The 15,540-nt window shown below is 44.8% G+C and overlaps 1 protein-coding gene across 2 annotated transcripts in view; it reads left to right on the top strand.

The window, feature by feature from the left end:
- Nucleotides 1–8,906, top strand: part of LOC124128791 (uncharacterized protein YBL113C-like) — a 63,287-nt gene extending 54,381 nt beyond the window's left edge. The window contains exons 9-12 of one of the 2 annotated variants that reach the window (XM_048402075.1): nucleotides 1,273–1,380; nucleotides 2,505–2,576; nucleotides 6,790–6,840; nucleotides 7,905–8,906. In XM_048402075.1, the coding sequence (XP_048258032.1) occupies nucleotides 1,273–1,380; nucleotides 2,505–2,576; nucleotides 6,790–6,840; nucleotides 7,905–8,026 (353 nt within the window). In that variant the 3' untranslated portion in view covers nucleotides 8,027–8,906. Of the gene's footprint in view, nucleotides 1–1,269; nucleotides 1,381–2,504; nucleotides 2,577–6,789; nucleotides 6,841–7,904 lie in introns of both variants that reach the window. The other variant, XM_048402074.1, reaches the window with a different exon arrangement.
- Nucleotides 8,907–15,540: the final 6,634 nt, after the last annotated feature.

Genomic DNA, 15,540 nt, shown 5'->3' with positions numbered 1-15,540 from the left:
CTCTGTCTCTCACACATTCACACACTCTTGCTCCCACACATACAAACACACACTCTGTCTCTCACACATTCACACACTCTTGCTCCCACACATACAAACACACACTCTGTCTCTCACACATTCACACACTCTTGCTCCCACACATACAAACACACACTCTGTCTCTCACACATTCACACACTCTTGCTCCCACACATACAAACACACACTCTGTCTCTCACACATTCACACACTCTTGCTCCCACACATACAAACACACACTCTGTCTCTCACACATTCACACACTCTTGCTCCCACACATACAAACACACACACTCTGTCTCTCACACATTCACACACTCTTGCTCCCACACATACAAACACACACACTGTCTCTCACACATTCACACACTCTTGCTCCCACACATACAAACACACACTCTGTCTCTCACACATTCACACACTCTTGCTCCCACACATACAAACACACACTCTGTCTCACACACATTCACACACTCTTGCTCCCACACATACAAACACACACTCTGTCTCTCACACATTCACACACTCTTGCTCCCACACATACAAACACACACTCTGTCTCTCACACATTCACACACTCTTGCTCCCGCACATACAAACACACACACTGTCTCTCACACATTCACACACTCTTGCTCCCACACATACAAACACACACTCTGTCTCTCACACATTCACACACTCTTGCTCCCACACATACAAACACCTGAAGCTGTGAAAGCGCCCATAAATCCCACTCACTCACTCACTCACTCACTCACTCACTCACTCACTCACTCACTCACTCACTCACTCACTCACTCACTCACTCACTCACTCACTCACTCACTCACTCACTCACTCACTCACTCACTCACTCACTCACTCACTCACTCACTCACTCACTCACTCACTCACTCACTCACTCACTCACTCACTCACTCACTCACTCACTCACTCACTCACTCACTCACTCACTCACTCACTCACTCACTCACTCACTCACTCACTCACTCACTCACTCACTCACTCACTCACTCACTCACTCACTCACTCACTCACTCACTCACTCACTCACTCACTCACTCACTCACTCACTCACTCACTCACTCACTCACTCACTCACTCACTCACTCACTCACTCACTCACTCACTCACTCACTCACTCACTCACTCACTCACTCACTCACTCACTCACTCACTCACTCACTCACTCACTCACTCACTCACTCACTCACTCACTCACTCACTCATCTCGTTCTACTGCAGCAGAGACTGATGTCTCCGGGTCGGGCTACGGGAACACCGGGTTCGAAGCTTCAACCCTCGAAGGTATACCCGCTTTGCCAAGGAAAACAAGTGTCTTCTCAATACACGAAGGTGAGCCTATCACAGCTGAATGTAGTCGATAGATACACACAGCTGCATCGGGACATGGACTGGAACATGTCGTCAATACGCGTGTTCTGTCATACATGTTAGTATCTTGTACGATAGTTTTAAGTAACGTCCAAGAAAGCCCTGCGATAGTCTATTGTTAGAAGTCCCCTTTAACGAGATCCCGAAGCTGTAAGTCCCTCAACGAATGCCCGCAGCTGTAAGTCCCTCAACGAATGCCCGCAGCTGTAAGTCCCTCAACGAATGCCCGCAGCTGTAAGTCCCTCAACGAGAACGCACAGCTGTACGTCCTCACAGCGAGAACCCACAGCTGTATGTCCATTCAGTGAGAACCCACAGCTGTAAGTCCACTCAGAGAGAAACCACAGCTGTAAGTCCACACGGAGAGAACCCACAGCTGTAAGTCCATTCAGCGAGAACCCACAGCTGTAAGTCCACTCAGAGAGAAACCACAGCTGTAAGTCCACACGGAGAGAACCCACAGCTGTAAGTCCACACAGCGAGAACCCACAGCTGTCAGTCCACTCAGCGAGAACCCACAGCTGTTTGTCCCTCAGTCCCTCAGCGTAGCTATCTTCATTAAGACTTCAACAAGAGCCAACAACAAGAACCCACTGACTACTATAAACTGAACTGACTACTATAAACTGAACTGACTACTATAAACTGAACTGACTACTATAAACTCAACTGACTACTATAAACTCAACTGACTACTATAAGCAGTAACTGACCGATATACACACAACCAGTGACAGACCACCATACAGACAAGGGGGCATGGGTGGCCCATTCGTCTGACGCGCCGCGATTCGCTGTGCAGAGTTGCGTCCCGGCACAACAGAAACCCATTAATGTGGGTTCGAATCCCGGGTCGCCCCGATTATGTTTCTAGGTTTGTCAGCACCATACCCGTGCTCGTGACTCGAAGTGGTGAACGTCTGAGACCTGCATCACTTCGGGCTTTCCTCCCACATTAAGCTGACACGCCGCGATATAACTGGAATACTGTTAAAAGCGGCGTTAAACCCAACTCACTCACTCACTCACTCTACATCAACCAGTGACTGAGATGTAACAGCAGTTTTTCGTTCCTTGTGATCCAGATGATGAGGACAACCGTGGCAATTCATTCACCGGTTTCTTTGTGCCAGAACCGAACCAGGCCCCGGAGTCAGGTACACATCTTACTATAAGTATTGTATTATTAGTATTGTATTATTAGTATTGTATTATTAGTATTGTATTATTAGTATTGTATTATTAGTATTGTATAATTAGTATTGTATTATTAGTATTGTACTATTAGTATTGTATTATTAGTATTGTATTATTAGTATTGTATTATTAGTATTGTATTATTAGTATTGTATTATTAGTATAGTATTATTATGTAGTACAGAACCATTGTCTAACTGTAGTGTCGTTAGCGGTAGGGATGGCTCAAGATTAACAAACGGTGACAGGTTGAGTCTCATTGTCGTGCCAGGATCCGCAGGTTGTGGGTTCGAATCCCAGATTCAACCCGATTATGATCATTGACCTGAAAGCAACACTGTCGTTCTCGAAGACCAAAATGGTAACTAAAAATGATTGTCGGATTTCTTTGAGATATTTGTATTGCAATTACCAATAACATTACCGTTGAGAACAAAGCTAGAAATGTTCAATATGTACTGAGATAAAATACCGTCAGGGATCATGAATATTTTTGAGAATATTTTTATGTTAATCGTGTGCCCAATTTTCAGTACAAAACTTATCTAAAATGTATTCACGATCCCTTATACTTTACAAGCTGCAAATTGGTATCAACAACCCATGCTTGTCGTACAGGTGACTATGCTTGTCGTACAGGTGACCATGCTTGTCGTACAGGTGACTATGCTTGTCGTACAGGTGACTCTGCTTGTCGTACAGGTGACTATGCTTGTCGTACAGGTGACTATGCTTGTCGTACAGGTGACTATGCTTGTCGTACAGGTGACTATGCTTGTCGTACAGGTGACCATGCTTGTCGTACAGGTGACTATGCTTGTCGTACAGGTGACTCTGATTGTCGTACAGGTGACTATGCTTGTCGTACAGGTGACCATGCTTGTCGTACAGGTGACTATGCTTGTCGTACAGGTGACTCTGCTTGTCGTACAGGTGACTATGCTTGTCGTACAGGTGACTATGCTTGTCGTACAGGTGACCATGCTTGTCGTACAGGTGACTATGCTTGTCGTACAGGTGACTATGCTTGTCGTACAGGTGACTATGCTTGTCGTACAGGTGACCATGCTTGTCGTACAGGTGACTCTGCTTGTCGTACAGGTGACTATGCTTGTCGTACAGGTGACTATGCTTGTCGTACAGGTGACTATGCTTGTCGTACAGGTGACCATGCTTGTCGTACAGGTGACCATGCTTGTCGTACAGGTGACTCTGCTTGTCGTACAGGTGACTATGCTTGTCGTACAGGTGACTCTGCTGTCGTGTCACGGGATTTCTGGATCATCGATCACTGGATTGTCGACCCGTGAAGATTCCGTGGTAGTATGGGTCAGCAACCCATGCATGCCGTAAAAGGCGACTAACGGGATCGGGTGGTCAGGCTCCCTGACTTGGTTGATGCATGTCATCGATCCCAATTGCGTGGATCGATGCTCATGTTGTCAATCACTGGATTGTCTGGTCCAGACTCGATTATTTTTACAGACCGCCGTCATATAGCTGGAATATTGCTGAGTGCGGCGTTAACCAACAAACAAAGAAACAAAACGTGATTGTCTGGTTTGTTTACAGACTGACGTCGCATGGCAGGAGTACTGCTGTGCTGCGCCAGGCAATAAGTACTGACATTTGTATGCAGATTGTGTGAATGGCGGGTGCTGCCGGTAGAGCAGGACATGCTTACCCTTGTAGAGAACACCTGGTGTCATCACTGATTGTCCGTGGCCCATTCATACCATTCCCGAAGTTATTTTGCTCTTTACGCCAAGTGGAATCTGTTTCGGCAGAAAATCTTGCTCTGTTATTCTCCTGCATTGACAATTATATATGTTCTTGTCACACAGTCAACGACCCTTGAACCCCTGTCTGCACTTAAAGTATTTTTGACCCCTGAACCCCTCTCTGCTCTTAAGTCTTTTTGACCCCTGAACCACTGTCTGCTCTTAAGTATTTTTGACCCCTGAACCCCTCTCTGCTCTTAAGTCTTTTTGACCCCTGAACCACTGTCTGCTCTTAAGTATTTTTGACCCCTGAACCCATCTCTGCTCTTAAGTCTTTTTGACCCCTGAACCACTGTCTGCTCTTGATGTATTTTGACCCTTGAACCACTGTCTGCTCTTAAGGCATTGTGACCTTGAAACCCTGTCTGCGCTAAGGTTATGTTTGGGTATTCGTATCTCTTCTGACATATACCGTGATCCCCGTGGCAACTAAAATTATTCTGGTCATCAAAGCCAATCCCATTTCAAGTGACAGTAGTTAGTGAGATGATAAATATAAGTTTCGACATAACTGTCTCCCCAACAGATTACTTCCTTGACGTCGTTGTGAATTACAGTAGGAACCGTGACAGCAAGAACAGGAAATTCGAAAAAAAGTTCTTTTTTTTTACCCCATTCGTCTACCAAAGCGGGTTTAGTTGTTATTGAAGTACATGACGTCATCCATTATATCATGACGTCATAGTGTTCCTCAATGACGTGATGTATGTCTTCGGTAGGGGTAAGCTACTTACCCTTTTCACCAATCTGATTAAAATCAGACATCAGTTCTCGCTACCGCTAAACAAAGATCCAAGGACATCCCATTAGGGGTCATGTCAGAACGACCTTTCATCCGACCAATCAGAGCATCGCTTACCAGATTATGAAAGTGACTGTCGGAATGTGATTTCTAATCATGCAACCTCGAAAACTTTAACTCCGAACGGTTGTTACGGGTTTAACGACTGAATCCATACAATCTGGACCACCTGTTAGCCATTCCAGAATGTTCCTTGTTCAGGTTTCAAATTTGTAATCGAGAATGTATCCAAATATGTTTCGAAGAGTAGTCTCCAATTTGAAATTAGTGTCGCAAAGCACGAGAAACCTGCCTTCTGATTGGTCATTCCATTGGTCGGTCAAAGTTCGCGCAAGGTCGGTCTGACGTGACCCGTAATGGGATGTCCTCAGATCCATGTTTAGCGGTAGCGAGAACTGAGATCTGATTTTAATGAGATTGCCTTTTCACGAACATCTGATGTCAACACTGATTCACTGCCACGAGCACCTAGTTGCATTCTACGCCCATGAATTATGTTTCGGCTGATAATCGAGACTGGTTATTCTCTGGCGTGCCGTGGCGTTCTCTGGCTGACTGACGAGAAAGAGAGTGTGCGTTTGAGATTTGGCGGGCGTTATGTAATACTCAGTCAAGTCTCGTTAATCCGACATCGTTGGTTGCACATGATTGTGTCGGATTAACGAGTACGTCGGATTAACGAAATTAAGTGATTTGTGATCGAAAATCGGACATCTTCACGATAACCGTGTGTACCTTGTAATAAAATCATTAAAAAGGAAATATTAATATTGTTATGTTGTTTATTCATTCCTTAATTTATAATAAATGACTATGCAAAAATAATAATAATTTCCCCATTTATACATAACAATAGAGACATTACTCACTGAATTTATCACATGATCAACGACACACGATTCCTCGTGTAAATGCAAGTGCTACTGTCTTAACAACTTGCTTCATCTACTTAAAATAGTCTGTCAGTGCGTGTCAAAACACGGGGTTGTGTACTCGCGGTCAGATGACCACGGAGTACGCTGATCACTGTGTCGGATTAACGAGACTGATTAATGAGTGAATTCGGCAATTCGTTGCAAATTAGGTGTGTCGGAGTCGGAGTGCGAGAATTTCGGATTAACGGGACTAAATAGCAATGAATCAATCGGTTCCCATCATTTGTGTCGGATAAAGCCGAGTGTCAGATTAACGAGTGTCGGATTAACGAGACTTGACTGTACTCGATGGGCGTAAATGGGCGCTTTTAAAGCCCAGGTTTTCGACGTTTATTTCAAATGACCTTTCCGGGCATCGAAGCCACAATAACACCACAGAAGAAACTTGACAGCTTGGATTGCTTGTCATCATGTAAAATGTAAACTGAAAAAGAAAAATTGACCTTCGCTCGTCAATGCTTTGATAGTGCAAACTAGTGACTATAATACGCCCTTCTATAAATGTTCAGATTACGTTAACAAGAGAAAGTTCAAACATAATATATGTACGACATCTTTCATGTGTTTTAACTCAACAATCCCCAAACATGACAAGTTGGAAAGATGGCAATCACATATTTATGCATGTTCAATGTTTGTTTCTTTTCTTTAACAGACTACGACCAGTTGCCCATTGGGCGAAAACCCTTGGAGACCACAGCTACTGGTACTGAACTAGGAATTAACAATAACATATATCATATGATGAAAACGGCGTTGGTGCAATTAGGTGCAAGGTTATTGCGAAGTGTGGCTGTTTGTACTTGTCGGGACTAATGCCGGTTTTACAGTGCGAAACATTGTGATACCATGCTGTAGTTTAACATGAATACCCCACTCAGACAGCTGAGATAAAATGGAGTTTAACGTCGCGTCCAAGATGCTTGCACTTATATTACGACGTGCATGCACGTGTGTGTGTGTGTGTGTGTGTGTGTGTGTGTGTGTGTGCGTGCGTGCGTGCGTGCGTGCGTGCGTGTGTGTGGCTGCTTGTACTAGTCCGGACTGGTGCCGATTTATAGTGCTAGCTTACTAAGATACCAATCCGCAGTTTAACATGAATACCCCCCTCAGATACAGTATACTGACTCCGAGCCGACCAGTCCTTGTTTTAGCCCGTTTATGTCGAGCCCCAGGCAGGGTAACAACAAGTACCAACTTTTAACGTCTTTTGGTATGACGCGGCCGGGGATCGAACCGGGCGGACGCTCTACCACTTGACCACGGAGGCGGTCCCCCCAGACAGAGTATAAGCTGAGCCGACCAGTACTTGTTTTATCCATTTAAAATGCCGAGCACCAGGTTGGGTAACAACAAGTACCATTTTGTAATGTCTTTTGGTATGACGCGGCCAGGGATCGAACCTCTGACCTTCCGCTCTCCGGGCGGACGCTCTACCACTAGACCACGGAGGCGGTCCCCCCAGACAGAGTTTAAGCTGAGCCGACCAGTACTTGTTTTATTAATTTAAAACGCCGAGCACCAGGTAACAACAAGTACCACCTTGTAACGTCTCTTGGTGAACAAGTAATGGGGTTTCTGACATCGAACTGCAACAATAAGACGACGTTATGACCTTTGTAATGGATTTAGTATCAAGGTCAATGTCACTTCAAGGTCATATGTTTTGTTCACTGCGTCACATCTCTCCATCTTCTCCAACCTCACGTGTAAAATGTTTTAATTGTTTTGGTCCTTGCCTTTCGGTAATTGAACTGTGTTCTGCTGCAGATGCTGGTGAGGATGACGAGGAAGGGATGAAGGCTGACTACATGAATGTTTTGGAGGCTAGGGGCGCGCATCACCAGGCGGAAAAGGAAGAATATATTAACTACCCTGCCATTTCCTGCTAGAGTGAGTGAGTGAGTGAATTTGGGTTTACGCTGCTTTAAGCAATTTTCCAGCGATATCACGGCGGGGAGCACCAGAAAAAGGCTTCACACATTGAACCTATGTGGGGAATAGAACTCGGGGGTTCGGCGTGACGAGCGAACGCTTTCACCACAAGGCTACTCCACCGCCCCGTCCTGCTGGAGATTAAGTGGAGATTAACGCGGCTTGAAACGGTATTTTAGTTACAACACGACTTGTCAACTTGATGTGGAAGATATTAGTGAGTGAGTGAGTGAGTATGTGTTAACGCTGCTTTTAGCAATATTCCAGCAATATCAAGGCGGGGGACACCAGAAATGGGCTTCACACATTGTACCCATGTTGGGAATCGAACCCGGGACTTCGGCGTAACGAGCGAAGGTTCTAATCACTAGGCTACCCGACCGCCCCTGGACGATATGAGCAAACACCGTAAACTGCAGTAGTAGTAATAGTAGTAGTAGTAGTAGTAGTAGTAGTAGTAGTAGTAGTAGTACTAGTAATCATACTTCGATTCCAGTTGAATTGTAATTTTGTACTATATATTTATGCACTGTCCATTAATATACATGTGTACGGATGACTGATGGCGTGCGTTAACGGGATTTCACTGTAACAATGACGAATTTAACTGTTACTGGTTAAAACTGTTTGTAAGTATTCCTATTTTACTTGATGTTAGAGTTTTATAAATGAAAGTGTTAGTATACACTATATCACCAGGAATGCACATCAAAAGCATGGGTTGCTGAAGACCTATTTTATAACCCGGATGTTCACGGGGCCACGCAATTGTCACAGTTTGTTTGTTTGTTTGTTTTTGGTTGGTTGGGGTAGAATAGGTCTTCAGCAACCCATGCTTGTCGTAAAAGGCGACGAACGGGTGGATCGGGTGGTCAGGCTCGCTGACTTGGTTGAAGCATGTCATCGTATCCCAATTGCATGAGATGTTCATGTTGTCAATCACTGGATTGTCTGATCCAGACTCAATTATTTACAGACCGCCGTCATATAGCTGGAATATTGCTGAGTGCGGCGTAAAACAACAAACCAACCAACAACCAACAATCATATCGGAGACTCTCCGGATTGAGAAGAGATTGAAGGTCGGCAAACCAATATGGGCGCACAAATAATATCCACTGGACACGAGCCCCGTGTTTTTCAAATCAGTGGCGTGGTTAATCTACCGTTACGTGAAAGCATAGCGAGTGTAAATCCTTTGACACGATCCCCATGCTTGTGATAACAGTGGCGTGGTTAAACTACCGTAACTTGCGGGCATAGCGAGAGTAAATCCTTTGACACGATCCCCATGCTTGTGATAACAGTGGCGTGGTTAAACTACCGTAACTTGCGGGCATAGCGAGAGTAAATCCTTTGACACGATCCCCATGCTTGTGATAACAGTGGCGTGGTTAAACTACCGTAACTTGCGGGCATAGCGAGAGTAAATCCTTTGACACGATCCCCATGCTTGTGATAACAGTGGCGTGGTTAAACTACCGTAACTTGCGGGCATAGCGAGAGTAAATCCTTTGACACGATCCCCATGCTTGTGATAACAGTGGCGTGGTTAAACTACCGTAACTTGCGGGCATAGCGAGAGTAAATCCTTTGACACGATCCCCATGCTTGTGATAACAGTGGCGTGGTTAAACTACCGTAACTTGCGGGCATAGCGAGAGTAAATCCTTTGACACGATCCCCATGCTTGTGATAACAGTGGCGTGGTTAAACTACCGTAACTTGCGGGCATAGCGAGAGTAAATCCTTTGACACGATCCCCATGCTTGTGATAACAGTGGCGTGGTTAAACTACCGTAACGTGCGGGTATAGCGAGAGTAAATCCTTTGACACGATTCCCATGCTTGTGATAACAGTGGCATGGTTAAACTACCGTAACGTGCGGGCATAGCGAGAGTAAATCCTTTGACACGATCCCCATGCTTGTGATAACAGTGGCGTGGTTAAACTACCGTAACGTGCGGGTATAGCGAGAGTAAATCCTTTGACACGGTCCCCATGCTTGTGATAACAGTGGCGTGGTTAAACTACCGTAACTTGCGGGCATAGCGAGAGTAAATCCTTTGACACGATCCCCATGCTTGTGATAACAGTGGCGTGGTTAAACTACCGTAACTTGCGGGCATAGCGAGAGTAAATCCTTTGACACGATCCCCATGCTTGTGATAACAGTGGCGTGGTTAAACTACCGTAACGTGCGGGTTTTAGCGAGAGTAAATCCTTTGACACGATTCCCATGCTTGTGATAACAGTGGCATGGTTAAACTACCGTAACGTGCGGGCATAGCGAGAGTAAATCCTTTGACACGATCCCCATGCTTGTGATAACAGTGGCGTGGTTAAACTACCGTAACGTGCGGGTATAGCGAGAGTAAATCCTTTGACACGGTCCCCATGCTTGTGATAACAGTGGCGTGGTTAAACTACCGTAACGTGCGGGTATAGCGAGAGTAAATCCTTTGACACGATCCCCATGCTTATGATAACAGTGGCGTGGTTAAACTACCGTAACGTTCGGGTATAGCGAGTGTTAATCCTTTGACACGATCCCCATGCTTGTGATAACAGTGGCGTGGTTAAACTTACCGTAACGTTCGGGTATAGCGAGTGTTAATCCTTTGACACGATCCCCATGCTTGTGATAACAGCGGCGTGGTTAAACTACCGTAACGTTCGGGCATAGCGAGTGTTAATCCTTTGACACGATCCCCATACTTGTGATAACAGTGGCGTGGTTAAACTTACCGTTACGTTCGGGTATAGCGAGTGTTAATCCTTTGACACGGTCCCCTTGCTTATGATAACAGCGGCGTAGTTAAACTACCGTAACGTGCGGGCATAGCGAGAGTAAATCCTTTGACACGATCCCCATGCTTGTGATAACAGTGGCGTAGTTAAACTTACCGTTACGTGCGGGCATAGCGAGTGTAAATCCTTTGACACGGTCCCCATGCTTGTGATAACAGTGGCGTGGTTAAACTTACCGTTACGTGCGGGCATAGCGAGTGTAAATCCTTTGACACGGTCCCCATGCTTGTGATAACAGTGGCGTGGTTAAACTTACCGTTACGTGCGGGCATAGCGAGAGTAAATCCTTTGACACGATCGTGATATATACTACTCAAAGAAGATAAGCACAACCCGTTTCCTTCATATTACGACAGGAGCGTGACAGACTTTATATATTACTAGGAGAATCGGGTGGTGCTTAACTTCCAGAGGAGTATATCTGAAAAACTGCCACACTACCAAGTATTTTTGTTTTGTTTTATGCATTGTTTATTTCAAATAATGATCATTTTGTATATAATAATTTGGTTTTAAAAGCTTTGTTACGAATATCTTGTCTTATGCCATGTTATAATGTTATGTAATATGCAAATTTGCTGAATTGATATTTGTTTGTTATATTTAATTCAATGTTATGCTATGTTTAACATTCACAAGTGTACGTAATGCTACATATGTAAGAGGCGACTATGTTTGCCGTAAGAGGCGACTATGTTTGCCGTAAGAGGCGACTATGCTTGCCGTAAGAGGCGACTATGCTTGCCGTAAGAGGCGACTATGCTTGCCGTAAGAGGCGACTATGCTTGCCGTAAGAGGCGACTATGTTTGCCGTAAGAGGCGACTATGCTTGCCGTAAGAGGCGACTATACTTGCCGTAAGAGGCGACTATGCTTGCCGTAAGAGGCGACTATGCTTGCCGTAAGAGGCGACTATGTTTGCCGTAAGAGGCGACTATGCTTGCCGTAAGGGGCCACTATACTTGCCGTAAGAGGCGACTATGCTTGCCGTAAGAGGCGACTATGCTTGCCGTAAGAGGCGACTATGCTTGCCGTAAGAGGCGACTAACGGGATTGTGTGGTCAGGCTCGCTGACGTGGTTGATTCATGTCATCGTATCCGAGTTTTGTAGATCTATGCTCATGATGTCAATCACTGGATTGTCTGGTCATGACTGTGTCTTCTGTATTGGTTATCTTATACCACCTTGTGTAACGATATCATTATTTTGTTAAGTTTCACTTATCTGTTAGATTTATATACACAATAAAAAAAAGTTTGTTGTTCTGTTTTGTGTTGTGGCAGCCGCATGTGCGACCTTTCACCAATTTAAATTGTCACCATTTCAGCTATTTCACAGCGGGGACATCAATAATGGGATTACACATTGTACCCTTGTAGGGGATTGAACCCAGGTCTTCTTCGCAGCTCTAACACAACATAGCCCACCTCCCCTCTCTCCATTGAAGGCCAATAGATCCGCAACAATGACAAAAACAATCAGTGATGGTCTCGTCAGTGGACGAATTGAATACGCACCACGTCCCCGTATTGACCAGATCCTCGTATTCACCAGATGCCCATATTCACCAGATCCTCGTATTGACCAGATCCTCGTATTCACCAGATGCCCATATTCACCAGATCCCCGTATTAACCAGATCCTCGTATTCACCAGATGCCCATATTCACCAGATCCTCGTATTGACCAGATCCTCGTATTCACCAGATGCCCGTATTGACCAGATCCTCGTATTGACCAGATCCTCGTATTCACCAGATCCTCGTATTCACCAGATCTTCGTATTCACCAGATGTCCGTATTGACCAGATCCCCGTATTCACCAGATGTCCGTATTGACCAGATGCCCGTATTCACCAGATGCCCGTATTCACCAGATCCCCGTATTTACCAGATCCCCGTATTGACCAGACCCCCGTATTGATCAGATGTCCGTATTGACCAGATGCCCGTATTGATCAGATGTCCGTATTGACCAGATGTCCGTATTGACCAGATGCCCGTATTGACCAGATGCCCGTATTGACCAGATAACGATCTTCATAGTATTTTTGACAATGGTCTAAACATTGACCTGCATGTTCATACTGACCATGATCTTCATATTGACCCAGATATATATGTTGATCATAATCTTCATATTGACCCAGATATATATGTTGATCATAATCTTCATATTGACCAGGATCTTTATATTGATCAGATTCTTCGTATTGACCCAGATATATATGTTGATCATAATCTTCATATTGACCAGGATCTTTATATTGATCAGATTCTTCGTATTGACCCAGATATATATGTTGATCATAATCTTCATATTGACCAGGGTCTTTATGTTAACCCCGATCTCTGTGCTGAATATGATCTTCACATTGGCCCGGATCTAAGTATTAATCAGGAACTACAATCCTATCACAATGTCTTCAATTTGATCGGGACACATACATGTGAAATTTAAGCAATATGGGAAAATCCCACTCGCGTTTGTTCGACAATTACACGCCCTGCACTCCTATCTCCCCTTTCAACGGACCAACCCAAACATATTTATGCCAAATAATTGCGTTTTGACTGAACAAGAAATGGCAATATGTTATTGAATTTAGAAGCCGGTTATGATTTCATATTAGCACGATGTACTATTTGAACGGAACGTTACAATTTGAGGTTTCCAATATCCGCCCCGTATACTTAGTGAGGGTATTTGTTGTTACCCTGCCTGGCGCTCGGCATTAAGGGGCGACAACAATACAGTCTGAGTGAGGTATTCATGTGAAACTGTTGCGTGGTATCTCAGTGGGCTAGCACACATACACACGCACGCGCGTCCATGCATGTCGCTATATGAATGCAATAATCTTGGACGCGCTGTTAACCCCATTTCACCTCACCTCCTTGACTGCCGATACATGCGAACATGAGATCAGACTTCCAGACGACCTCAGCTGACACTACAACTGCCTTTCTACGGTAACTGGGGTATCATTGGGTGTGGACAGCACCCGCAACTCATTCTTACACTTCACCATGAAAGCGGAAGGTTATACTTTCCCTACTACTCGGAACATTCTGACCAGCAAAATACACCCCTATATCTACTGACCACATTCTTCACAGGGAAAGTCCAGCATAGCATGGTTTTCTCAGAATGGAGCCCACATGACCACGGACAGTTGCAATGTGTAACCCATGTCCAGGCACCTTGGTCGTCTGGGTATAACCTACAGTCCCTACCTACTAGCCGAAGGGTGTATAAACGGAGGGTGTGTTACCGTAAACAACGTTTATGACGAACACGCTAAAAACGATCTGACGGATATGACGAACTTATTTTTATAAGCTGTAGATATCCTGTATATATGCTTACAGTTATAACGAACTAAAATTAGTTGTGCCTTTCAGGGCCCTGTTCCACAAAGCGATCTTAGCGCTACGACTGTCGTAAGTTAGTGTTAAAGAATGGGAGTTACGATCGACTTAGCGCTACGACTGTCGTAAGTTAGTGTTAAAGAATGGGAGTTACGACCGACTTAGCGCTACGACTGTCGTAAGTCAGTGTTAAAGAATGGGAGTTACGATCGACTTAGCGCTACGACTGTCGTAAGTCAGTGTTAAAGAATGGGTTAGCGCTACGACTGTCGTAAGTTAGTGTTAAAGAATGGGAGTTACGACCGACTTAGCGCTACGACTGTCGTAAGTCAGTGTTAAAGAATGGGAGTTACGACCGACTAAGCGCTACGACTGTCGTAAGTCAGTGTTAAAGAATGGGAGTTACGATCGACTTAGCGCTACGACTGTCGTTAGTTAGTGTTAAAGAATGGGAGTTACGATCGACTTAGCGCTACGACTGTCGTAAGTTAGTGTTAAAGAATGGGAGTTACGATCGACTTAGCGCTACGACTGTCGTAAGTCAGTGTTAAAGAATTGGAGTTACGATCGACTTAGCGCTACGACTGTCGTAAGTCAGTGTTAAAGAATGGGAGTTACGACCGACTTAGCGCTACGACTGTCGTAAGTCAGTGTTAAAGAATGGGAGTTACGATCGACTTAGCGCTACGACTGTCGTAAGTTAGTGTTAAAGAATGGGAGTTACGATCGACTTAGCGCTACGACTGTCGTAAGTCAGTGTTAAAGAATGGGAGTAACGATCGACTTAGCGCTACGACTGTCGTAAGTCAGTGTTAAAGAATGGGAGTTACAACCGACTAAGCGCTACGACTGTCGTAAGTCAGTGTTAAAGAATGGGAGTTACGACCGACTTAGCGCTACGACTGTCGTAAGTCAGTGTTAAAGAATGGGAGTTACGACCGACTTAGCGCTACGACTGTCGTAAGTCAGTGATAAAGAATGGGAGTTACGACCGACTTAGCGCTACGACTGTCGTAAGTCAGTGTTAAAGAATGGGAGTTACGATCGACTTAGCGCTACGACTGTCGTAAGTCAGTGTTATAGAATGGGAGTTACGATCGACTTAGCGCTACGACTGTCGTAAGTTAGTGTTAAAGAATGGGAGTTACGATCGACTTAGCGCTACGACTGTCGTAAGTCAGTGTTAAAGAATGGGAGTAACGATCGACTTAGCGCTACGACTGTCGTAAGTCAGTGTTAAAGAATGGGAGTTACGATCGACTTAGCGCTACGACTGTCGTAAGTCAG

Source organism: Haliotis rufescens, unplaced genomic scaffold (genome assembly GCF_023055435.1).
Source record: "Haliotis rufescens isolate VD_foot unplaced genomic scaffold, xgHalRufe1.0.p SCAF_24, whole genome shotgun sequence".
Lineage (NCBI taxonomy): Eukaryota > Metazoa > Mollusca > Gastropoda > Lepetellida > Haliotidae > Haliotis > Haliotis rufescens.
The sequence above is the reverse complement of the archived record's forward strand: the minus strand, read 5'-3'. Positions and strand labels throughout refer to the sequence as shown.